The 25,653-nt window shown below is 36.0% G+C and overlaps 2 protein-coding genes and 1 long non-coding RNA gene across 3 annotated transcripts in view; all 3 read right to left on the reverse strand.

Annotated features, from left to right (window-relative positions):
* Window positions 1–25,445, reverse strand: part of LOC150057468 (uncharacterized) — a 32,999-nt gene extending 7,554 nt beyond the window's left edge. Inside the window, exon 1 of the long non-coding RNA XR_016536763.1 lies at window positions 25,362–25,445. This is a non-coding gene — a long non-coding RNA (uncharacterized LOC150057468). The remainder of the gene's footprint in view (window positions 1–25,361) is intronic.
* LOC150057469 (olfactory receptor 14A2-like) lies at window positions 2,484–3,428 on the reverse strand. The gene has a single exon (XM_090339980.1). The coding sequence runs from the start codon at window positions 3,426–3,428 to the stop codon at window positions 2,484–2,486; it is 945 nt and encodes a 314-aa protein (XP_090196106.1).
* On the reverse strand, window positions 9,221–10,162 carry LOC150057470 (olfactory receptor 14A2-like). Its single transcript, XM_090339981.1, has one exon. The coding sequence runs from the start codon at window positions 10,160–10,162 to the stop codon at window positions 9,221–9,223; it is 942 nt and encodes a 313-aa protein (XP_090196107.1).
* Window positions 25,446–25,653: the final 208 nt, after the last annotated feature.

Consider the following 25,653-nt stretch of genomic DNA (forward strand, 5'->3'; position numbering starts at 1 on the left):
CTTTGATCTGATCTGTCACCCAGGAGTTATTCAGAAGTGTGTTGTTCAGCTTCCAAGTGTTTGAATGTTTTTTGACTTTTACTGCACTGTTCAGAACTAGTCAGACTCCACTGTGATCAGATAGAATGCATGGGATTATATCAGTCCTCTTGTAACTGCTTAAGTTTTTTGTATGAACTATTATATGATCTATTTTGGAGTGTGTTCCATGTGCTGCTGAGAAAAATGTATAAAGTTTCGCCGTTGGATGGAAGACTCTGTGTATATCTGTTAAGCCCAGCTGGGCTATGGTGTCATTTAAGTTGATTGTGTCTTTGCTTAACTTTTGTTGAGTTGTCCTGTCATTTGGTGAGAGTGGCATATTGAAGTCTCTCACTATAATTGTGTTTAAGTCTATCTTGTTGTGTAATTCTAAGAGCGTTTGCTCTACAAATTTGTGTGCTCCCATGTCGGGGGAGTAAATGTTGATAACTGTAATATTGTGGTATTGATTGTACCCTTTACTAATATGTAGTGGCCGTCTTTATCTTTATGTACTGATTTTACTGAGAAGTTAATTTTGTCGGAGATTAAGATTGCAACTCCTACTTTTTTGCCTGGTACATTGGAGTGGAAAATTCTATTCTGTCCTTTCACTTGGAGTTTATTTCTGTCTTTGGCAGTAGGTGGGTCTCTTGGAGGCAACATATGGATGGGTCTTATTTCTTAATCCAGTCTGCTGCTCTTTGTCTTTTGATTGGATTGTTCAGCCTGTTCATATTTAGGGAAATTATGGAAAAGTGGTCAGTGTCCTTTGTAATTATTTATTTTTACTTCTGAGTTTCTCTCTATTTTTTCCCTTCTGTGTTTAGTGATTTATAGGTAAATGCTTCTTGATGGGGGTTCTTGATATTCTGCAATTTGTTCTTTTTTAATATTTTTTGTAATGCTGGTTTAGTGTGCATTTATTCATATAGCTTCTCTTTGGAATGAAATATTCTTGTTTCACCCTCAAATGTAAATGTTAGTTTTGCTGGATAAATCAGTCTGGGTTGGCAGTTGTTGGTCTTCATGGTATGAATGATATTTTTCCAAGTTTTTCTTGCAATTAGGCTTTGCATGGAAAGGTCTGCTGTTATCCTAATTTTTCCCCATTGTAGTATAGCTCTTTCTTTTTTTTTGCAGCATTTAAGATAAGCTCCTTGGTATTTGGGTCTAGTGCTTTTACTATTCTGTGTCTAAACGAGTTCCTTCTAGGATATTGCTGTTTGGAGTTCTGAAACTTTCAATAATGTGAATATTTTCCTTTTTAAGGTTGGGGAAGTTCTCTGTTATGATTTTGGTGAATAAGGGTTGCATTCCTTTATCAAGGAACTCGCCCCTTCATCAATCCCTATTATATGAAGAAATGTAGTCTTTCTTGCTTACAATATTCTGTCATTCATTATAGATAAGGTAAAATAACAAGAACAATAATTTGAATGCAATAAAACTACATTATTCGTTGATATGAAAGACATGTATAACAGATTTTGCAGATACTGAGGAAATGGTTGAGGTAAAAATCTTGTGATTGTTGTTTTCTACCTTCCCTCATATTTTATTAACCTTAATATCTTTGCATTTGTTCACATCAAACTTCTGATTTAAGAGCCCATTATTGGCAACTTCAAGACTGGTGCTTATATTTGTATATTGTAGTCACATTCCATGATTTAAAATAAAATATGATAAAACACATGGGCACAGGTGACCTATGCTTCTAATCATAACTACTCGGAAGGCTGAGATCTGAGGATCATCGTTCAAAATCATCTCAGGCAGGAAAATCTTTGAAACTTTTTCCTCCACTAATGAGAAAAAACTGAAACTGGTGCAGTGGCTCAAGTGGTAGACTGCTAGTCTTGAGAACAAAACAGCTCAGGAACAGAGTTCAAGCCTCAGGAAGAAAAAAAAGAATACAGGATGGATTATTTTCCAGCTTCATAAGGTAGAATTGAAAAACAGATTTGCGTGGGCAACTGGCAGTACTGAATTCTTCCTAGTGCTTCTGGAGACTGTGCCTCCTTAGCTTTTCTAACCCTAGAGCTACTCTCACTCCAATAATTTACACAACCTAAAATCCTTCATGCAATAAAACTTGATTCTGTTTGCAGCATTAAGAAATGTATTCTCAGGCTACAAGGAGGTATAAATTGGCAACTTTGGAATGTAATTCAGATTCTGTGACTGAGCATCTAAATATTGAATTGCATGCATCATTGTAAGAACTAAATATGAAGTTTGTTCAAGCCATGATATAATTTAGATAAGTAATGAACTGAAACTTGTAATTACATTTGAATATATATAAACAAAATTCTTAAGCACAAACAAAATACAGGGTTATTTATAATATGTTTAAAATAACATATACATATTAATAAGAGTACAAATAAGAGATAAATTGTCAAGGAAGTACAGACAAAGCCATTGCATTAGTCATAGCAGATACTGATTTTATTTTATTGTGTTCCCATGACACAATGATGTAGTCTCCACAGGAACTTCCTAAGAGCAGCCTTGATTTCCTTATTTCTCAGACTGTATATTATAGGGTTCAAAGATGGAGGCATCACTGAATAGAAAACAGATGCCAAAAAGTCCACAAGGTGAGGGGAGTCAGGGACTGGCTTCAAATGGGCAAAGACAGCTGTCACTATGAACATGGTGACGACTATGAGATGGGGCACACAGGTGGAGAAAGCTTTGGACCGGCCTTGTAGGGAGGGCATTCTCAGCACCGTATTGAAGATGTAAATGTATGAATACCCAATGCACACAAGGCAGAGAAATCCATACATGATCCCCATGCTGACACTTACATCAGTGATGATATGCTTCCTAGAACAAGAAATCTTCAGTAGAGAGGGAACATCACAGAAAATCTGTGGGAGTTTTCTGGAACCACAGAATGATAGAGAGAAAGTTCCAGCTGTGTATGAAACCCCAAAGATACTGCCAAAGAACCAAGAAACAGCCACCATCTGCACACAGAGTCTATTGTTCATGATGACATCATAGTGTAGGGGGTGACAGATGGCCACATAGCGGTCATAGGACATGGCTGTCAGGATGAAAACTTCAGACCCACCAAAATGAACCACTAACAAGACCTGACACACACAGCCTGGGAAAGAGATGATGCTTCTGTGAGTGGAAGAGTTCAGAAGGAGGTTTGGGACAGTGACTGAAATGAGGCCCACATCAAGCAAGGACAAGTTCTTCAGGAAGAAGTACATGGGGGTGTGAAGACACCGGTCCACAGTGACAAGGGTGAAGATGAGAAGATTTCCTATGAGAGACTCCAGGTAGATCAGCAGGAACAGGAAGCCAAGAAAGATCTGCATCTTCTTGCTGTCAGAGAACTGGGTGAGCATGAAGTCTGTCTGTAGTGTAAGGTTGGCCATGGCTTCCACTGTATTGAATGCCTATAGGCAAAAGTGGAAAGACAGGTGCCTATTTCATTCCTCTAGTGATATTTTCTGAATGAATCTTTATGGACCTATACATCAGGGGTGCCACAAAGTGAATGGTAATGATCTACTTTTCTAACATTTTTTTCAGAAGAAATATAGCTTTTATTTCCTGCAGTTCATTTCAATAAATATTATTTTTTATGATCAGGTACACATAGACATTTTACCTGTCTGTTCCTCTCTCAAGAGTATCTGAAACGTCCAAGGAACATAGGCCCAAAAGTCTCCCTCATTTGTCATAATCAGTAGAAACCTTGGGGTCTCCTAGCAGAGATTTACAATAGAACAAAATCTAGAGACATCAGGCCAAATAGTATGACACTAAATGTAAGGACCTCCAGGATAAGGAAACAAAAGCCATGTAATGAGTAACTGTTGTCCTTAATGTTCTATGTTATTTCTCATCTATTTTGCCATCCCTTGGCTATCTCATATTGCTACAGTTTTTCGCCTTTTTATTTGATTTATTTTATATATGCTTAATTGGTTATTTGAAATTGCATAGGGAAAGGGTGAATCAAGATAAGCGGGGAGAGAGTGGGAGGGAAATGGGGACCATGTCATGAGAAAGGGTATCAATGTTTGTGAACTTATGCACCTTTTATCTGGTGAATATAATGTAACCCTTTTATTACTCACAATAAAAAATTATTTATGAAAAAAGAAAAGACATAATTCTTTTATGTGGTTATAGGAAATGAAAAGTATTCATAACTCAAAAACTCCTTTAGGACAAAAAAAGTTACTTTTCTAACTTTAACACAACCTGTCAAAGAACTAGTCAAATTGCCACCTTACAATTTCCCTGAGGCAGAAACCCCAGGGATAGTGTGAAGCGTGTACGTCAAGATGCTGTGTAATCAGACTAAGCAAGAAGTTTACTGTGTTTTGAGGAGCTGATCTCTGGAAAAACTGATGTCAAATAGGAGGTCATTAATTCCGGCAGAATGTGTAGTAAGTTAACCTGCAATTATTGGTTCCTTACTCATGCATTGGTTGCTTTGACTTTTGCATTATACTTTCTGGAAATTAAGCCTTATCAAAAAAATAACAGTAGCTGGGAGTTTGGCCTAGTGGTAGAGTGCTTGCCTAGCATGCACGAAGAGCCGGGTTGGATTCCTTGGTACCACATACATAGAAAAATAATATATATATATATCAAGTAATCATGTTTGGAAGGAATCTAATTTTTGGATTCTTCCAGCAATAGCTTTACACTAAACAAATTGTCATCCCTTATTAATAAAGGAGCATGAAAACAGTTTTTTAAAGGGTCAGTTTTATCAAGGAAATTATGTGTGGCTTTCTATCTAGCGTAAGAAATTTAGAGATTTTTCTGTTATTCTTTAATTTCTAGTACTAGTTTTTTAAAAAATAATACTGGATTCCATAATTACTATGATTCTTCCATCTCTTTTTTAAATATAGTAGATTCAAATATGTTTATTTTTCCAGAACATTTAACAATATGATCAGTTTTTGAAACTAACATGAAATTGTTCATAATATCATTAATACAATGCATTCAAGTAAGGAAATGATACAAATATAGTTGTGTCTCCTGTAGTCACCTCATTTATACATGTATATATATTTATTTTATTGTCAGGATAATGTATAGAGGGAGTTACAGTTACATTCGTCAAGTATTGGGTACATTACTTTTTGAACCGTGATATCCCTTCTCTCACGTTTTTGTCCTCCTTTCCTTCCCTCCTCCTCCACTTAGTCATCTTGTTTTTCCCCTTCCCTTCCCTTTTTGAAATAAACCAAGAAGTGTATATACAGTATACCAGGTAATAAAGTCAGATATAGTAACCACATGAGATTAACCATAAATAAAAAAGAGAAAAAAAACATTTATCATAGTACATTAAGAACAACAAAGATAAACCTCTTATTTCCATAACCTGGAGTTCATTTTTGATTAATAATGCCCAGAAACAAGGGTATACTAAAGGTATTAGCCCAATGATGTTCACTGAAGCATTATTTACCATAGCTAAAATATGGAACCAACCCAGATACCCCTCAGTAGATGATTGGATCAAGAAGATATGGTACTTAGACACAATGGAATTCTATGCTGCCATCAGAATGACCTTGAGATGGAAAGACTTGGAAAAAAAAAATCATATTAGGTGAAGTAAGCCAGACCCAAAGGAACATAGGCTCAATGGTTTTCCTCATTTGTAATAATTAGTACAAATCTAGTATTCTTCTAGCAGAGGATCACAATACCTCAAAGCCTATGTACCTATGGTCATAGAAGATAATTCTTCCATCTCTTAATTAGGCTTATGGCTAGATGCATATAATAGTTATTTAATTCAATACCTTATATAAAAAACTCCCAGAGATAGCCAGGTGTGGTGGCTCATTCCTGTAATCCTAGCTACTCAGGAGTCTGGGATCTGAAGATAAAGGTTCACAGACAGCCTGGGCACAAACAGATCTGACACTCTTATCTCCAATTAAAAAACAGGAAGCTGGACTTGGCTCAAAGGGTAGGGCAGTAGTCTTGAGCCGAAGAGCTCAGGGACAGTGTCCAGGTCGAGTTCAAGGCCCATGATTGGCCTCCAAATATATATATATATATATATATATATATATTCCAGAGTATTTTGAGATTTTATGCTTCTGCTTCAGTGTCTGTGATGAATCAAGTTTGAAAAGCTTAAAAATTATTCACCTTCACTGAACTTAAATTTTTTAAATGACAGATGAGATGTTATTTTCAGTTACCAAGTAATTATGGCCTATAGAAATGAATTATTATGATATTTTAATTTTTAAATCTACTTTTATATGTTGAAGATATTTGATGAGATTATCATTGTTTGAAATACATTTAAATTTTACTCTATTTTATTAAATGATAGTATAAAGGAAATTGCTTCTTGTGATTCTTGATAATAAACTTTCATTTAAACATTTCTATCGAGGACACCATCATCTGTCATGCCTAAAAAGTAAAATGGAATTTTGAAATCTGCAATGTGGTGAAAAGCCACTCTGTCAGACTCGGGGCATAGAAGATGGGAGTTTGAAAGGCGCCAACCGAATGAAATAGTTCTCTAGGTAGAAAAGAAAATGTCTCTGATTTGGTTATTTCATATGAAATACTGTATCAAATAATCACATCATACCTCATAAATGTGAACATTAAAAATCACCTTTTTCATTGATTATAATAACTAAACATACATTTTAAAGGAAATTTGTGTTTTACATAGATAAGATACTTGCTGGAAAGCTTGTATATATAGGAAAACACTTCTTTCCACAGGGTCATACCTAGGATATGAGGATTCTCTAACTCCTTCCTTTCCAAAAATATTATGACATATTCAGACTCACCTGGTAGGATTCAAAGTGCCAATATTATATCTATTTCATGGTATGAGGTGAAAAGTCAGTGATTTCATCTTGCTTGAAGTCCCATTTTTAATGGAAGGGAATAATGTCCAATTTATTTTGCATTACCCTCTGGGAAGACAAAGGGCTGAAGACAAACCCAGTCCTATGGGGACCATGATGCATTTCTATATGGAGCCTCTTGAGAGAAATAGTGTAAAACTCTTGTGAAGAGAAAAAATTTTCACATTATATGTTACATAGTCTAGGTTACTGGATTTAAGGAAATACGTATTTTAATCCAGCAATATTTTCTAGGCATACTTTAGCAGTAAAGCATGGTTTCATGTGCATTCCATAAGTAGGCACTTTGATGTTTTGTATGTTTCCCTTCTTTTCCTATTTAATTCTTATATCTCACATTTGTATTTTTTGTAGTAACACCAATAAATTTATTTTATTTTAGCTTGCTATTTAGGAAAGCACAGAACAAATAATCTACTTCTGGACTGAGAAGGAAAACAGATGTCTAAATGGAAATTTTCTTTTCTTTTAATCAAGAAATAGCTAGAAGAAATCTGTTTAAAACTTTTTTCACCAAATCTTGTCAGTTTTTATTTCTCAGTCTCTGCATGCTTCCACTTCTAATCTTCTGCCTTTTTTGTCTTTTTAAATTGTATTTTATTGTTAGGATAATATATAGAGGGGTGACAGATACATATGTCAGATAATGGGTGCATTATTTCTCAAACCTTGATACCCCTTTCCATGTACTAATTATTACAAATGAGGGAAACCATGGAGCCTATGTTCTTTAAGTCTGGCTTACTTGGAAAAAATAATATTAGGTATTTATTTTGAATAATAAATAGGCTCATTTCCTACTGGTTATTACATTTTGCCTTAAATATCATTGAATGGATCTAAGACTATGGCTTCTGGCATTTTGTAATTTATTCCAATAATAATTAGTCAGTGTCTCTATGAAAGAAATAAAGCAGAGTATCCATTTGCCTGGATGGTTTAAGGAGCATAATGTTTAGAAAAATGAATTATTACTGTTAGACATATTGTCGAACAAACAAATATATACGGAACATGCATTAAGGGTAAGAAAGTCTCCATAGTTTTAAAATACTAATAACAGTATAATGTCTGACATCTCTGATAACCAAATATGTATAAGATATTAGGATCCTCATTTTCATAGTAAAGCTAGCAATGGTGTTGGGATAACAGATAATAATGTGCATGTAAAAAAAGGTCATACAATAAAGAACTATGTCAAAGTAATTATCACTAAATAATGAAGATTTAAAGTATAATTTTTAGGATTCTATGTGCATATATTTAGTGAATATATTAGTAATTTTAATCTGTGCCCCCTACAACCAGAAAGACCAGAGTACCTGTTGGATCACCTTCTTTCTAAATTAAGTTGGAAAATTTAGCAGTTCTTGAAAAGCATCCCGTTAAAGAATGATTGTCCTGTTACAGAACTTTTTTTGAGGTCTTTAAATGATGACAGTGGGGCCCTTGTGGATGGAATTAGTTTGTTCACTAGATACCAGGAATCTGTGCTGTGGTTCAAGTTGTACAGGGCTAGTTTTATTCACAAAGAAACTCAGGGATAGAGTCCATGTGCACAGTTTGAGCACCAGAATCAGCAAAAAAGTTAGAAAATTTAGAAAATTAATTATGAATTATTTTTCAGTTAATTTGGGTTTGCAATACAGATTTGCCTGGCATTCTGACAGGTGTCAAGTCTTCCTGATGCTTCTGGAGAATGTGTCTTTTTACCTCTTCTATTCCTAGAGAAGATTCTTATTCTGTAGCTTATAGAATCTTCTATTTCATCATTTTAAATATATTACCTCCATAGGCACAGGTCTCCCTGACAGGAAAAAAAAAACAAAGCATTTCTTAACTATTAAGGGTTGACTCAATTGTATTGTGACCATTTGGAGAATTTGTACATCCCAAACTACTTCAAGAAATCACACTTGATACATTTTGCATCATTAAGCAATGTATTCGCAGGCTCCAAGTAGGTGGAAATTAATAGCCTTGTAATGGCATTCTGATTCTGTGACTGAGTATCTGAAGTTTGAATTACATGAACCATTGTAAGAACTGAATAACAAGCTTTTTCAAGCCATGATAAAATTTAGATAGCCCATGCTCTTGTAGTAATTACATTCTAATATATGTAAACAATATTCATAAGAGCAAACAAAATACTGAGCTACTTGTTTCAAGTAAAAAAAATAACACATATATGTTAATAAAATCACTATAATATACAGTTAGGGAGAAAAACTGTCAACAAAATAAAGAAAACTCCATTGAATTACTCATTCCAGATATTACTTTCCCATAACACAGTGGTGTAATCTCCACGGGAGCTTCCTAAGAGCAGTCTTGATTTCTTTATTTCTCAGACTGTATATTATAGGGTTCAAAGATGGAGGCATCACTGAATAGAAAACAGATGCCAAAAAGTCCACAAGGTGAGGGGAGTCAGGGACTGGCTTCAAATGGGCAAAGACAGCTGTCACTATGAACATGGTGACGACTATGAGATGGGGCACACAAGTGGAGAAAGCTTTGGACCGGCCTGGCAGGGAGGGCATACTCAGCACTGTATTGAAGATGTAAATGTATGAATACCCAATGCACACAAGGCAGAGAAATCCATATACGACCCCAATGGTGACACTAACATCAGTGATGATATGCTTCCTAGAACAAGAAATCTTCAGTAGAGAGGGGACATCACAGAAAATCTGTGGGAGTTTTCTGGAACCACAGAATGATAGAGAGAAAGTTCCAGCTGTGTATGAAACCCCAAAGATACTGCCGAAGAACCAAGAAACAGCCACCATCTGCACACAGAGTCTATTGTTCATGATGACATCATAATGTAGGGGGTGACAGATGGCCACATAGCGGTCATAGGACATGGCTGTCAGGATGAAAACTTCAGACCCAACAAAATGAACCACTAACAAGACCTGGCACACACATCCTGGGAAAGAGATGATGCTTCTGTGAGTGGAAGAGTTCAGAAGGAGGTTTGGGACAGTGACTGAAATGAGGCCCACATCAAGCAAGGACAAGTTCTTCAGGAAGAAGTACATGGGGGTGTGAAGACACCTGTCCACAGTGACAAGGACGAAGATGAGAAGATTCCCCAGGAGAGACTCCAGGTAGATCAGCAGGAACAGGAAGCCAAGAAAGATCTGCATCTTCTTGCTGTCAGAGAACTGGGTGAGCATGAAGTCTGTCTGTAGTGTAAGGTTGGCCATGGCTTCCACTGTATTGAACTGCTATATGCAAAAGGAGGAAAGTTATGTCCCTATTTCTCTAGAGCGTTTCACTGCCTAACAGTATGTTTTATCTTGTCAAGGTCAAACTTTGATCAAGTACATTTATATATTTACAGTGATAATTGCATTCATGAACAGTGGTTCATGAACTTGAAATATACTGTAACAATTGCATCAGAGAGCTGGGTTCTGGTTGCTCAGGGCTGTAATCCTAGCTACTCAGGAAGCCCAGTTCTGAGGATTGCAGTTCAACACCAGCCTAGGTATTAAAAGTCTGTGTGACTCTGATTAACCACCAAAAAACCAAAAGTGATACTGTGGCTTAAGAGGTAGGGTGCTAGCCTAGAGCTGAAGAACTGTGAAAGAATGCCCAGGCACAGAGTTCAAGCCCCACAACCAAGAAAAAATAACATTAAATAAAATGCATCAGAATGATAATATTAAGCTAGCAGATTAGACAAACTATGTTCATGAAATTGTACATGACATCTAATGTGCCTATTAATTTGGGGAGAATATTTGAATTGAAGCTTCTTCCTTCCTTGCCTATTCCTTTCTCTCCCTCCTTCATCCTTCCTTCCCTCCTACTCTTTCTTTTCTCTCTCTTGCTTTTTTAAAAATCATTTTGTGTTGGAAGATTCACACATATATGTAAGGAAAATAATTTAAGGAACCTACATCCATTATAATGATTAACACATTATCAATCTTATTCCATGTATACTCTTATTTGTTCTGTAATAAAGAAGAGAAAAAAATATCCAGAGAAAGTTAGGAGAATGGCTAAACTGTTTTTCTTTTTAATTTGGGACATAATATGTAACATGTTACACCATTAATAAACTATATGATTTAAAATTAAATCCTGAATTGGTAGGTAAATTTTGAATGAAATCATAGTGTAGTTCAATGAATGTGTGAGACACCTCAAAGGAAAAATTGCGGTGAATCTTTTTGTATATTTGCATCATTGTAACAGGAAGTTATATTGTCATATTAATTTTTACTGTTAAGTACAATGTGAAGACTTGTCAAAACTTAATCTGAAACTATTAAGGGATATAGAAATTAAAAATCAAAACTACTTTGCTAAATGTCAACTACTTGTGCAACCACTTTAAGATGATGATAAAAGAAAATTAGAAAATAACATTTATGATTATATAAGTGAATGGTATAATGAAAAATAGTAGGTATGGATAAGATGGGAAAATATTTAGCAGTCCCAATACACAGGCATTTTCTGAGAGCTTTCCTATACATCCTGATTGCCTTCTGTGTCATTCTCACACATACTCTCTCACTAACTCACTCCCTTTACTTGTATTTCTAGAGTTAATTATTTGCATTGATGTGGAAGCTCATTTTATAACAACTGTATGCTAAGAAACACACTGTAGAATTTCAACACTGAGAAGAGTTTCAGTAACATACTCCTCAGGATGGTTCAGTTACTTGGTCTGTGAGGAATAATGAAATGTCAGAAATATGTTCATGAACAACAAAGAGTAATTTTTCTTAAATTCAATAAACCATATATTTGAACATATATCATATGCCATATATCTCTATATATTTTTGCCATTTGAAGTAAGGTAACATGCATATTAATGCTTCCTTAATCATTTATTTGTTGCTTTGTCTTTGGCATTATGCTTTCTCAAAATGAAACCTCATGAAAAAATGCCAAGTGACAACAGAAGACCTAGAAGAGTTAAAGAAATTCTGGGCAAAAATAGCAACGCAGGTGGTATTACAATATCAGACTTTGAAATGTACTATGTAGCCATAATAAAAAAAACACCTTGGTATTGGCACAAAAATAGAACAGAAGAACAATGGAACAGAATAGAAGATCCAGAAATAAAACCATAAGTCAGAGATATACAGTGCCATAAACAAAGTCTCTTCAATTATTGGTGCTGGGAAATCTGGGCAGCCACTTGCAGAAAACTAAAACTTGATCCCAGCTTGTCACGATGCACAATCATTAACTCAAAATGGATCAAAGACCTCAATATCAGACCTGAAACCCTGAAACTCCTACACTACAGAGCAGGAGAGATACGGAAACTCATAGGCACAATCAAAAACTTTTAGAACAGAGTCCTAGGGTCACAAGAGATTGGAGAGAGTTTCAACCAAGGGGAGTACCTAAAAATAAAAAAAGTTTCTACACAAAGACATAACTACTAAAGTAGAAAGACAGCCAAACAACTGGGAAAATCCCCCGTTTTTTATTTTAAAAGAAACACAAGTGCAATTTTTACTCTTTTCTATACCCCTAATTTATCCTGTCACATTTTCCAAAAATGACTTTGGTCCCTTGGTCTAACGGGGATTGATGGGCGGAGATTCAGCTTCTGTGACTTCTTCAAGCTGACTCAGGGGTGTGCTTGACCAGGGACCTTAAGAAGCCTAGCCTGTTTTATCAAGGGGTTGCAAGGATTGGATATTAGGAACAATAATTTACTCCAAACTAGAGATCATATTTGACATTTAACAACTGCACAAACCATCTTTGGCTACAATAGTGTAGCTTACATAGCACCCATTTGCAAAGGCTTTTTCTTGATTGTCTGGGGAACTAAATTTCTGCAACCTTAACAATGCTTCAGTTGTCAGATCTAAACAGATTAATAGAGACACAAGCCTCAGATCCACAAACTTTTCCTGAATTTGTGGCTGGTGTCAAAAATAAAAAATAAAAATTTCGCTCAATTAGGACTTTAAACTACCCACTATCACAGAAGATTGACAAGTTCCTGCCCAGTTATGAAAGTCACGGGCACTAGTAAGGCATGCTTACAAACTATTCTATGACTTCCCGGCTCTGATTAATTTGATTGGCCAAGCACAAGTGACTAAGATCTGACACCATCTCTGCCATCCAAGCAGAGGCTTTCGTGTCCCAGTAGTGTCTCTCCACACAGGGATAAACATGCCATTGGCATTTCACTTTGTTGGTTGCTGTACTTGAACTCAGGGCCTGGGCACTGTCTCTCAGCTCTCCAGCTCAAGGCTAGCACCCTACCACTATGAGTCCCGAGCTTGGTGCTTGAGTGCTTCCCCCCAGCTTTTCAGCTCAGAGCTAGCACTCTGCCACTTCAAGCTCCAAAGCAACTCTGTCCCAGCATCCTGCTGGCAGATTAGACACCACAGTCTCACAGGGACTTTGCTTTGCCCGGGCAGGCTCAAAGCTGAGGCTTTCAGATCAATGAGTCCTACAAAAGGCCACGTTACTCCAATTAGAAGCAACAAGGTGGTCAATTCAGAAATAGTCTCTAAGCATGAGCTTACCTAGAACCTGGTAAAAGCCAAAGTTACATCTGAATAAGGATTGCTGTCCTTCTCCATGGGCTAGCTGGATGTTGCTATAAGGTAACTTACAAGAGCAAGCTGAAATAGCAATTAAACAATTACTTTGGTAGTCCTAATTTTCCTTTTTTCTCTTTCTTTAAACATTTAAGACAACTTCACTTTCAAATATTGTTTAGAAACCAATTTCCAATGTTCTTAATAACTTTTACTGATACTGGCTTAAACAATTAACACCTTAGCCTTTATTTGCAATTGAAAAACCTTTAAGGGCACAAAGAACTCCTCTGCCTTCAGGCCCCCTAAGGCCCAAGGCACTCCTCTTGCCTTTTAGAAAAAAGGGCTCTTTTGCAGTTTAGATTACTGTCTAGAACTCCAACAACAGTTTAAACTCAAATAACAGTTTTTCCCTAATTCAAGAACTATAGACATCAGTGCACCAAAAGTCTAAGTCTGGACTTAGTTTCCTCTCCTTTTTAAAATACACCCAATAGCATGGAGATAAACCTTTAAACATTCCTTTAAAATACTAATCACATTATCCACATTTTACCATCAGATTTCTAGTGTCAGTTTGCAAGAAAGCACAGGCAAAGTTTCTGACGTTAATGAACAATTTTACATTTAAATTTCTAATACATGTTTCCAAACTTTAACTTAAAGTAATAAATCCCAAATTCCCTAACACCTCTGTGCTGAACAGGATACAATGTTTACAATGTAAACAGCTGTATGTCCTGCAATAAAATGCAGATTTCAGGATCTAGAAAAATATTTACCAGTTTTTCTTTAAGACAACACAATAATTCTTTGAGACATTGTAAAACATTCAAACCTAATATTTTTGTTGAAGTTTTAAGCTTAGATTTACCCAATTGTCTTTGTGTTTAAGTATAAATTTATCCATTGTTTTATACAGCATGCTGACAATTTAACCTTGAACATGTTCACTCACTCATTCACACACATTCATACTCAAAGATCATAAAGTGCGCAAAATTAATATCGGCCGTTCAATTTCCGGAAGTTTGTGTCAAGAGAGTTTTGCCAATTTTACTTTTACAGGTGAGAACCAGGTTCAAAACAAAACTTTTTGCAAGGCAACTTGGCTGGAATTTATTTTTCCAGGGCTTGTTACAACTGCAGACATGGGGGAGCGGCCATGCTAGGCCCAGAAATGTTTAAATAAATAACAAGGATGTGTGCTTGAGTACGCACAGAAAAACCATAAGGATCCATACTTAGAAATGGTACCAATTTTAAAGACAAAACTGGACAAGGAAAAATATGTAACACGAACAGGACAGAGAAACGGAGACTTTTAAATAATCAGACATTGACATATAACAAGAAAATTGGACTCAATCAGATACACTTAACACAAAAAAATATGAGCTCAAATGAATGTTTTCACCAAACAGTTATTTTTAGATTTAGACATGTCTTGCTGGTGGGACTCTCAGTTATGCCTTGTTATCGACAAGAAACTCAGAAGGGGAGGGGGGGTCAAGGAGTCCAATATCTACAGGGAACTGAAGAAACTAATCTCCCCCCAAAACCCAACAAACCATTTGCTAAATGGGCAAGCAAACTAAAAAGAAACTTATCAGAGGAAGAGGTAAAATGGCAAAGAAATATATGAGAAAATGCTCATCATCCATGGTCATAAAGGAAATGAAAATAAAAACAACCCTAAAATACCACCTTTCCCCAATCAGAATGGCCAATATTCTGAACTCAGACAACAACAAATGCTGGCAGGGATGTGGAGAAAGAGGAACCCTACTGCACTGCTGCTGGGAATGTAAACTAGTACAACCACTCTGGAAAGTAGTTTGGAGGTTCCTCCAAAAAACGAAAAATAGGCCTTTCCTACCACCCAGCCATACCATTCCTGGTCATCTACCCTGAGCATCATAACATAAGATATGATAAGGACACCTGCTCAGTCATGTTCATCTCTGCATTACTCACAATAGCCAAGCGATGGAAACAACCCAGATACCCCACTACAGATGAATGGATATAAAAAATTGTGGTACATATATACAATGGAATTCAACATAGCCATCAGACAAGATGAAATAATAGCATTTGCTGGGAATTGCATGAAACTAGAGCAAATCATGTTGGGTGAGATAAATCAAGACCAAAGAAACTAATGGTACATAGTCTCCTTGATATTAGATCCAAACAGTACAAGCTCGATGAATCAATACTCAGGCACTCAAGGTCGTTGACTTTAACTTGGAGATATAAATATAACTATATATAGACATATAAATCTATGATGGGATATATACTTTATAGAAATAATGTTATATAAATCAATACCTATCTACGATATATAAGAGCTCTGTTTAATTTAAAATTTGTTCTAAAATTTATGTGCCAGTGATTATACGTAGAGATCCCACTCTTGATTACTTATTTGTTAAACTTAACATTTGAAATATGATGTAAAAAAGTCAAGGTTAATAAAATCTTAAAAAAATACCTTTGGGCTGGGAACATGAACTAGTTGTATAGTGCTTGTCTAACATATACATAGAAAAAGCAGGAAGTGGTGCTGTGGCTCAAGTGGTAGAGCCTTGAGAAAGCCCAAGAACAGTACCCAGGCCTTCAGTTCAAGCCCCAACAGAGGGCCAAAAATTACACTTTCATGTGGGTATTCTCAGGAGGGTGGGTGAGGAAGGAAAAATGGTAAACAGGGCAGTACTGGAAATCACTAGACACTGTTAAAAAATGAACTTAGGGGTGGAAATGGGAGTGAATGGAGAGAATGAGGGAACACTGCAAAAGGAAATATACTCATTACTTGACTTGTGTAATTATAATCCCTGTTTACATCACTAATATAATTACAATAAAGTGAACTAATTAAAAATATCAAGTAATCCTTTTTTCTGAATGGATCCATTTTTTAAATAATTTCACCAATAGCTTTATGCTAAACAAGTTCTCAACCCTAAGAAGTAAATGAAGATGACAACATTTAAAACTGAGTTTTAAAAAGACTCATTGTATCAAGGATATTATATGAAGCTTTGTAACATTTGAAACATTGAAAATTTGCAGAGTGCTTTGAGATTTGTGCTTCAGTGTCTGTGATAAATTCAGTTTGGGAACTTAAATCAAGTATGGAAATTATTCACCTTCATTGAACATAAAAAGTGGAAAGTAAGGCTCTTATGTTATTTGCAGTGACCCAGTAATTATGCTTTATGGGAATGAATAATTTGTATATGTTAATTTTAAATCTGCCTTTTATTTGTTGAAGAAATCTACCTTTTATTTGATGAAATTATCTTTGAAAGATGCCTAAATTTTACTCTCTATCATATTAAATAATACTAAAAATAATCAATTGTGATTCTTGGTAATATGCTTTCATTTAATCATTTCTGTATGGAACAGCATCACCTAAAAAGTCATGCCTAAAAAGTAAAATCTGCAATGTAGCTAAAAGCCAGTCTGGTAGACTCTGGGAAGAGAAGATAAGAGTTTGAAAGGCTCCACCCAAAGGAATAATTCTCCAGGTAGAAATGAGAATTCCTCTGATTTGATTATTTGATATGAAATATTGTATCAAATAATCAAAGTATGCCTCATAAATATGAGCTGTAGTAGCTCAAACACTTTTTTCAATGATTGTAATAACTAAACAAATACTTCAAAGAAAATTTATATTTTGCATAGATAAGATCCTTGCTTGAAAGCTTTTACATATAGCAGAACATTTCTTTGCACATGGTCTAACAAAGACCATGGAAATTCTCTACCTTCTTCCCTTCCCACAAAATTCTAAATCTCCAGCATTCATACTTACCTCATAGAATTTAAAGTGCTAATAGTAGACTTCTTCTATTCACAGTGTGAGGAAAAATATCAGCGATTTCATCTTACTTGAAGCCCTTTGTGTGTGTGTGGAGTGGGGGAGTCATGGGGCTGGAACTCACTGAGCTCTTCAGATCAAGGCAACCACCCTCCCACTGGGCCTGGGCATTATCTCTGAGCTCTTCAGCTCAAGGCTAATGCCTTACCCTTGAGCCAAGCCCAACTTCCCATTTTCTAGAGGTTAATTTGAGATAAGAATCCTGATCCGTTTGTCCCTGGGCTTGCTTTGAACCTTGAGCCTCAGATCTCAGCCTCCTCAGGCATGAGCCACTTCTCCAGGCTCTGAAGTCCTCTTTTTAAAGAAAGGAATAATGTTCAATTTACTCTTCATTACCCTCTGGGAAAACAAGGAATGAGGACAAACTCAGTCCTATGGGAACGATGATGCAGTTCTTTATGGAGCCTCATTCATTATGGTAATAACTGTGTGCAACCTGGACCTCCTCCTGCGGCACCAGCTATGACCTTTCCTGCAGGATCACTCAGGGTCCCACCTGCATCCTCACCAGTGAAACACAAGATGTTGCCCAGTGTACTTTGGTTGTTTTCTGTTATAATCCACGTTCTAAATGCTGGGACATTCAAATTTGAGCTCAGATCTAGTTTTTGGACTGTCAGTAAATTTAAATTATAATATTTATCCTAGTATATTGATTCCTATGCTACCTCTGAGAATGGGAAGACTGCACTGCGAACTGTTCTCACTGTTCTTCATATGAGTACAGAAAAATACATGCATGAGGAAGGAGTAAAACTATTCTTCTGAAGCAGCTTGAGTTCTGTGAGGAGAAAAATTATACCAATTCATAATAAATTTAGAGAAATGTAGTTAATAAAAAGTGTTCCATAAAACATTTAAAAGGCCAACTGCCAGAACAGAAGAGTCTGTGAGACTCTTATCTCCAATTTATCACCAAAAGCCTAGAAGTAGAGCTGTGGCTCCAGTGATAGAGTACTAGTCTTGAGTAAAAAACTGATGGACAGCACCCAGACCCATTATTTAAGTCCCAGGATGAACACATATACCATGAGGAGCAGAAGAGATTTTCCTGAAAAATGATTATAGAAATAATTTTATTTTGAATTGTTTGTTTTAAATTAAATTATTAGTGCCTACTTGAATATCATTTGTCATCTACCAATGAATGTATTTACTCTTTCGTAGGAAAAAAAACTAATATCATAGCTTCAGATAAGTAACCATAGAATCTAAATTTCTAATTCTTGAGTGAATTTACTAAGTAGAATATATTTCCCACTGCATTATTAAATTTCACTGGAAATAAACTTCAGCCTAGTATGCTTAGGTTTTCATGCAGACAGTGAGATGTATATTGTGAATGCTATTACGTGGTGTTCCACTCTCATGAAGTTCAGGACTAACTTTGCAGTAAAAGCTCTAAAGAAGCCCAAGTTCTGTTAAAAAAGACATCGTTAGCACAGGATGAACAATTGTAAGACTAGTGCTCCCGAAGTAACATGAGTGTCACTCAATTTGAACAAATAAAATGACATAGGAACATTGTCAAAGATTCAGGCACAGTGGCTTATTTCTTTTTTCTTTACTCAGGAGTCAATATTTTCAACTTCCCAGAGATTTTCTCTTGGTCTTGATTTTGGAATAACTTGACGAATTTTATCAAGATTGAAGGCTCAAATTTTTTTTCTAATACAACTGGAAGGAATACATCCAATTTAGTGCACAACTCATGAATTAGATTTCACTTAGAACTTGTTGAATTTGCAGAGCTTTGAGATATCTGGCTAAAGTTTTCAATTTAAGCTAACATAAGTGACCTAAACCAGTAGAAAAGGTAAAATTTCTCTTACCCTTACATTGTATCACCTGGAAATTTACAAGCATTTTCTTTCAGTACATGAAAGATATGATTTTATGTACTTTTCGTTTGTAGTAGCCAGTTTCTTCTCACTATTTCGTTACCCAATAGAACTACATTACAGACTGGCCCTTTAATTTTCATATCGACAAAAGCTAGGGTATTGAATGAATGCCACACACAGATTCTTCTCCTAGGAAAAGGGCTCAACTAAGTTGAACATAAAAACCTACTTAAACAAATGAGGTCTAATATGGCCATATGTACTCCATTATCTACACTCTGCTAATTTTAAAAATGTGTTCTAAATTTTTTAAGATAGAATCTCTATAAAGGGATGAGGGCAATTTTGGTATAAAGAGCAAACTTCAAGAATGTTGTATTAGGAAATGCACCTGTACTATGGCATAATACCAAGAGTGAAATATGGAGGCATGGCATAGAAAATTCAGAGATTTTTCAATTACATATTAAAATTTAGTATCTGATCAATCTGATGTCTCAAATAAACATAAAACAGTTGGTTTCCCCTCATAACAGTGCAATTAGCAATAATGTTTAGAGAAATAATATATAGATTTCATACACCCACATTACTAATGTGTTACAAATTTCACCAAGGTAAATTAAAATGAAATGATCATTTTAGGATATTGTACATGTTATCTCTTTGACAAATGTGTTAAGAATAAATTTCCTCCTGGATTTTGGAAGACCTGAGTCCTTCTGGATCCTCATTCTTGCTAAAAGCAGCTATTGCATTCACTAGAGTCAGTAGTTATTGTAAAACATGTTGTCATACACTTATAGCTGCCGTCCCTCCAAATATTTTATGGAAATACAACCTAATAAATATTTGGTATTAGAGGCATTCAATTTTGTGACTGGGTCCTTTGTCAGTCAGTTTTGTGTTTTGACATGAAACGACAAACATGACCACGCTGTCCACTCTGTCAGATGACACAAAGTGTGTGCAATCTGCAAAGCAAAGGAAGAATGCTCCTCAGCAGTAACAGAAAGTGCTGGCACACAGCTCTGTATTACATGTTCTCCTCCAGCAACTGTGAGGTCAAATTCTATTGGTCCTAAGCTGCCTAATCTGTTTTACTGTATCCTAAATGAGCAAAGGAGTACCCTGAATTCTTAGCTACATATTCTGACTTCAGTAAAGAAACCCATTTTTCCACATGATGGCATAATTTATACCATGTGACCCTGAGCTGGTCAATACTGTTGGACTCCCCTTACTCTGTTCTGTAACAGGTTTTAAGCAGAGCTTTCATCCATACAAGACACTCCTCTGTAGGCCTCATTCTTCCATGTTTCCACATTGGTTTAACTAAAAATTGGGCTATTTTTTCATCTTCAACACAGTGAAAATAGGTTTTAATTCAACAGCCAACAAAGACGATAAGCAATTAATCCTCTAGAAATAGGTTCTCTGGTTTTCCAACATGCAATGAGATAGCTTCTGCAAAAACTTCCACAGAGAAGCTTTGATTTCCTTGCTCCTCAGACTGTATATTATAGGGTTCAAAGATGGTGGTGTTACACAGTAGAAAACAGATGCCAAAAAGTCAATAAGATGAGGAGAATCAGGGACTGGCTTTAAATAGGAAAAGACAGCTGTCACTAAAAATGTAATCACAACTATGAAATGGGGCATACAGGTAGAGAGGGCTTTTGATTGTCCTTGTAATGATGGTATTCTCAGAACTGTTTGGAAGATGCAACCATATGAATACCCAATGCAAACTAAGCCAAAGAGTACAAATAAGACTCCAGTGGCCACAGTAATATCAATGGTGACATGCTTCTTAGAGCAAGAAATCTTGAGTAGAGAAGGGACATCACAGAAAAATTGTGGAAGTTTCTTGGACCCACAGAATGATAAAGAGAAACTTCCAACAGTGTATAAGACCCCAAAGATACTGCCAAGGAGCCAAGAGGTAACTACCATCTGCATCACTACACCTGTGTTCATAATGACCTCATAATTTAATGGGTGACAGATAGCCACATAGCGGTCATAGGACATGGCTATTAGGATGCAGAGCTCAGACCCAACAAAGTTAAGTACCAAGAATACCTGACACACACAGCCTGGGAAGGAGATGCTTGTCCTATGTGTGAAAGAGTTTAGAATAAGGTTTGGGACAGTGGCTGAAATGAGACCGACATCAATCAAGGACAAGTTCTTCAGGAAGAAGTACATGGGGGTGTGAAGACACCGGTCCACAGTGACAAGGACGAAGATGAGAAGATTCCCCATGAGAGCCTCCAGGTAGATCAGCAGGAACAGGAAGCCATGGAAGACCTGGAGCTGCTGGCTGTCAGAGAACTGGGTGAGGAAGAAGTCCAACTCCAAGGTGAGGTTGCTCATGGCGTCCACTGTTATTAGGAAGGTGAGAAAAGAAAGACATACATCAGCCTAAGGCCAGGCCATCGTTTGACTCGGTGCAATTTCATTAAAAATGTTTTAGAATATTCATAAAACGTGTTGCCTCTGTTAAATGCATGTCAAGGTGTTTTACTATGATCTGCCGAAAAAGATCTTAAGATGACACATTTTTACTAGGAAAGTTAAACAAATATATTCTTTAAAAATCTCCCAGAGAATCAAGTGTATTTATTAATATGCTTTACATTTTTGTAAAATTTATTTTGAATCATTACCTAAATTTCCAAGTAAAAGCTTTGTTTAACAGCAAATTTATGAACATAAAAATGATTGAATCATAATCTGTGCTGCTCTAATTTTGTCATGTGTGCATATTTTCTGAGATCAAAAGTTGCTTTCTGCTATGTTTTGCTGTTAAATACATTAAACAAACATGAGAAATGTAAGGCATTAGGCATGAAAAGAGCCATAGAAATAAAATAACTAGAAATGATAAATTCAAAGTATTGTAACAAAATAATGTCTTTCAGCTGGGCGTGGTGGCTCACACCTGTAATCCTAGCTACTCAAGAGGCTGAGATCTGAAGATCAGGGTTCAAAGCCATTCGGGGACCTGAGACTCTTATCTCCAATTAACCACTAGAAAATGAGAAGTGGGCTGGGTGGAAGCCTTGAGCTGAAGAGCTCAGGGACAACGCCCAGGCCAAGTTCAATCCCCATGACCCACAAAAAAAAATATCTTTCAGTAGTCAACATTTGGAATTCTGGGAAAATTACTAACCACTTCTAACTCATAGGCTAATTATATACTCACTCTCATACAACCTTCCTCCATGCCCCAGACCCCTTCTTAGAAACACACAGTCATTACATCACTGTCTCATAAAGGGTATTTTGAGTGGTGTTACTTGTCAGCAACAGCGTGGAAGTTCATATTGTATAAGTAGGTGCTAATTAAACTATACAGAATTATACTACATGGGGGTGTTTCAGGGAGACGGCCTTTGATGTGGATCAGGGATTTAGAGTTCAAGAATAGAATGTAGGAAATATTTTATTTAGGTAACTTTGTACATTTTGATTACATTGAAAATGAGAGAATGCTCATAAAATCTAGATATTTATAAAAATTAGCAGTTTTTAAAAGAATACTAATGTGTTTGTTACCTCCATTGGCCTCTATACAAATTGCCAAGCCTTCTTAATTGCACAGGAGAAGAATTCCCAATTCTTATGAGTTAGTCAACAACAGCTTCATGGAGTGATACACATATGGATATTAGCAGTCTACTTTTATAATTCAAAACACAGTGCCTTGGTTTGCCTTTTGTCTATTGTCAAAAGACATATGTTAGAAATGAACTTTACAACTTGGGGGAGGGATGTACTGAGAGTAGGGAGAGTGGGATAAAAGCATAAGAGGGATTAACAATGTTCAACAAGAAATGTACTCAGTATGTATGTCGATAAATGTCACCCCTTTGTATATCCCTGACAATAAAATTAAAACAAAACAATATGGTGAATGTGAGGACAACCCTTCCTCTTCAAATAACTGATTTACTCTTTTTGACATAGGATATACATGTGGCAGAAAAATACATGGAGAGAAAACATAGGGATACATGTGTGAATTGTTTAGCTCAGCATGTGCTGTAACCCAGAATGAGCAGAAGGCATAGTGTGCTGAGTGCAGTGAACTGCTGGCCTCCCCCTGTAGACTGTTACTCAGAGGGAAATCTCTTCATTCCTGCAGAAGGTGCAGTAAGAGTGCAGGCTCAGAGCTTCCATAATCATACACCCCTTACTTTGCATTTTGGTAGTATGCTATCTTCTTTTTTTTCAAATCCCAATTTAACTTTTCTGTGAAAGAACCAAATCCTTATATCCTTCAATGTTCCTAGGAACAGGTTTAATATTACATGTTACCAAAAACAAGAAATAAATACTCAAAAGTTGAAGAGAATTATGGAGTGGTTTGTGTAACCAAAATAATGTTGAAAAGACTCAATTTATTAACAGCACTATAATTTATGTTTTCTAAATGTACTGATATTCTTTGAATAAGACACTTTGTTTTTATCATTCTTATAGGTCTTACAAGTCTGTTTCTGAAACTGGCTGTATGAAGAGCATTATATTGACCAAGTTCAATGATCTGCATAAGAGCTTTAGTGCTTTTTATTTATTTCTACATTTTAAAATACATTTTCCTTTTCTCCAAGTAGTTGTACAAAGGAGTTGCCATTCAACAAAGCAGTTTATGAACACAGTAATTCTTGATCAGTTTCATCCCTTTCAACATTTTTGCTCACCCACCCCTCCCACCCTACCTTACTCCTTTCCTTTCAGAGTTTTCAGGTTATATATTGAATATTTTCCATTTAGCAAAAAAATTATATATACAGTGTATCTTGGTCTGTGTCATCTCTTCAATATCTTCACTTCCCTTGCACCCACCCCTTCCATTACTTTCTTCAGTTTTGTGGCATACATAATGCTTGCATTCTACTAATTTTCCCTATTCATTCTACTAACACTCTTGTCTTGACTACTCCCTTGTAAGTAGCTACTTCCTGGTACTTATTTTGCTGGGCTTTGACTTAGTCTTTCTAAGAAATGATGCTATTCGTGCTGTCCTTGAAGTCTATTATATACTTCAGTGATTTCATTTGTAATTGCTTGGGTGCCACCCAGTATATTTACTTCTAGATTTCTAGGCATACTCTAGCTCCCATAAATGAGGAAAATCATGCAACTTGTGCTTTCTGGGTTTGGAAAATACAATTTTTTTCTAACTCCATTTCCTTATAAGCAAAACAATGCCATTCTTTCTGATGGATGATAGAATTCCTTTGTGTCTATATAACACATTTTCTTGATCCATTCAGCCATTGAGAGACATCAGAGTTGATTCCATATCTTAGCTATTGTAAATTATGATGCAATACACATGGTTGTTGTGGTGGCTTTCATGTGTTCTTATTTGGATATATGGAATAAATACCCAGTTTACCCTTTGGGCTTTCTCCTAAATAGTGGTATTGTTAATTTATAATTTATGTAAGATAAGGTTTAGTTAGCCTAAACATTTTCCATTGTCATCCACTTAAATGGTTGGAAGGGATAGCCTTGTGCATTCTCTTTTCATTTTCAGTTATCTATTTAACATTCTCCATGAAAATAAGTGATTATTTAATACTAAATAGTAAATTTTTAGTCATAAAGATGCTCAAATTTTTCTGTTTTAAATTTCGTTAAATATTCTCCAAGTAGTATTAAATGCAGTGTGAAAACAATTGTGATTCTTGATGAAGAAATGTTATTCCATCACTCATATGTGGAACTGATCTGATGTCAAGAATTAAAAGCAAAAGGGTGCTCTGTGTCTTGAAAGACTCAGGGGAAAAAGAAGTGCTGGAAATGTCCCTAACACAAAGGAATGATAAATGCTTTTCTCTGAATAGAAACATTAATTTCATAATTTGATTACTGCACATAATATATTTGCATGAAAGTATCACAATGGACACCATAAATATGACATATATGTAATTACCTTTTGAAAGTTTTGGAGTAATAGATTTTAGTTTGGCTAACTTCTTGTTTGAAAGCTACATATACAGTAAAGAGCTTCTTTGCTTATCCTTAACCATACAGTGGCCAGAGAGATCTTTCACTCACCTTATGAAGCAGCTTATGAAGCATCAATATTCAGACTCACCTGGATTCCAGTAATTAATGTTTTCTTTTACTCAACAAAGCTCTCTCCTTGGTGTGTGGGAAAATGCCAGTGATTTTTATCTTATCTTGCTTCTTTTTAATGAGGGGAAAATAATTTTCACTTCGCTCTGCATTGCCCTGTGGAAAAATAATGACCTGAGGATGAACGTCATTCTCATGGGATCATGAGTCAGTTCTTCATGGAGCTTCCTTCACTAGGGAGAGTAATGTGTGCAGCCCTGCCCCAAATCTCACATCTCTTTCCTTTGACTCCCCTGTGCCATTTCCTGTAG

Source organism: Megascapheus bottae, chromosome 10 (assembly GCF_031878675.1).
Source record: "Megascapheus bottae isolate mThoBot1 chromosome 10, mThoBot2.hap1, whole genome shotgun sequence".
Lineage (NCBI taxonomy): Eukaryota > Metazoa > Chordata > Mammalia > Rodentia > Geomyidae > Megascapheus > Megascapheus bottae.

What these genes read in the sequence shown, in the direction of transcription:
- LOC150057469 (XM_090339980.1), bottom strand. Translation starts at nt 3,428, where the DNA reads ATGGCCAACCTTACACTACAGACAGACTTCATGCTCACCCAGTTCTCT.
- LOC150057470 (XM_090339981.1), bottom strand. Translation starts at nt 10,162, where the DNA reads ATGGCCAACCTTACACTACAGACAGACTTCATGCTCACCCAGTTCTCT.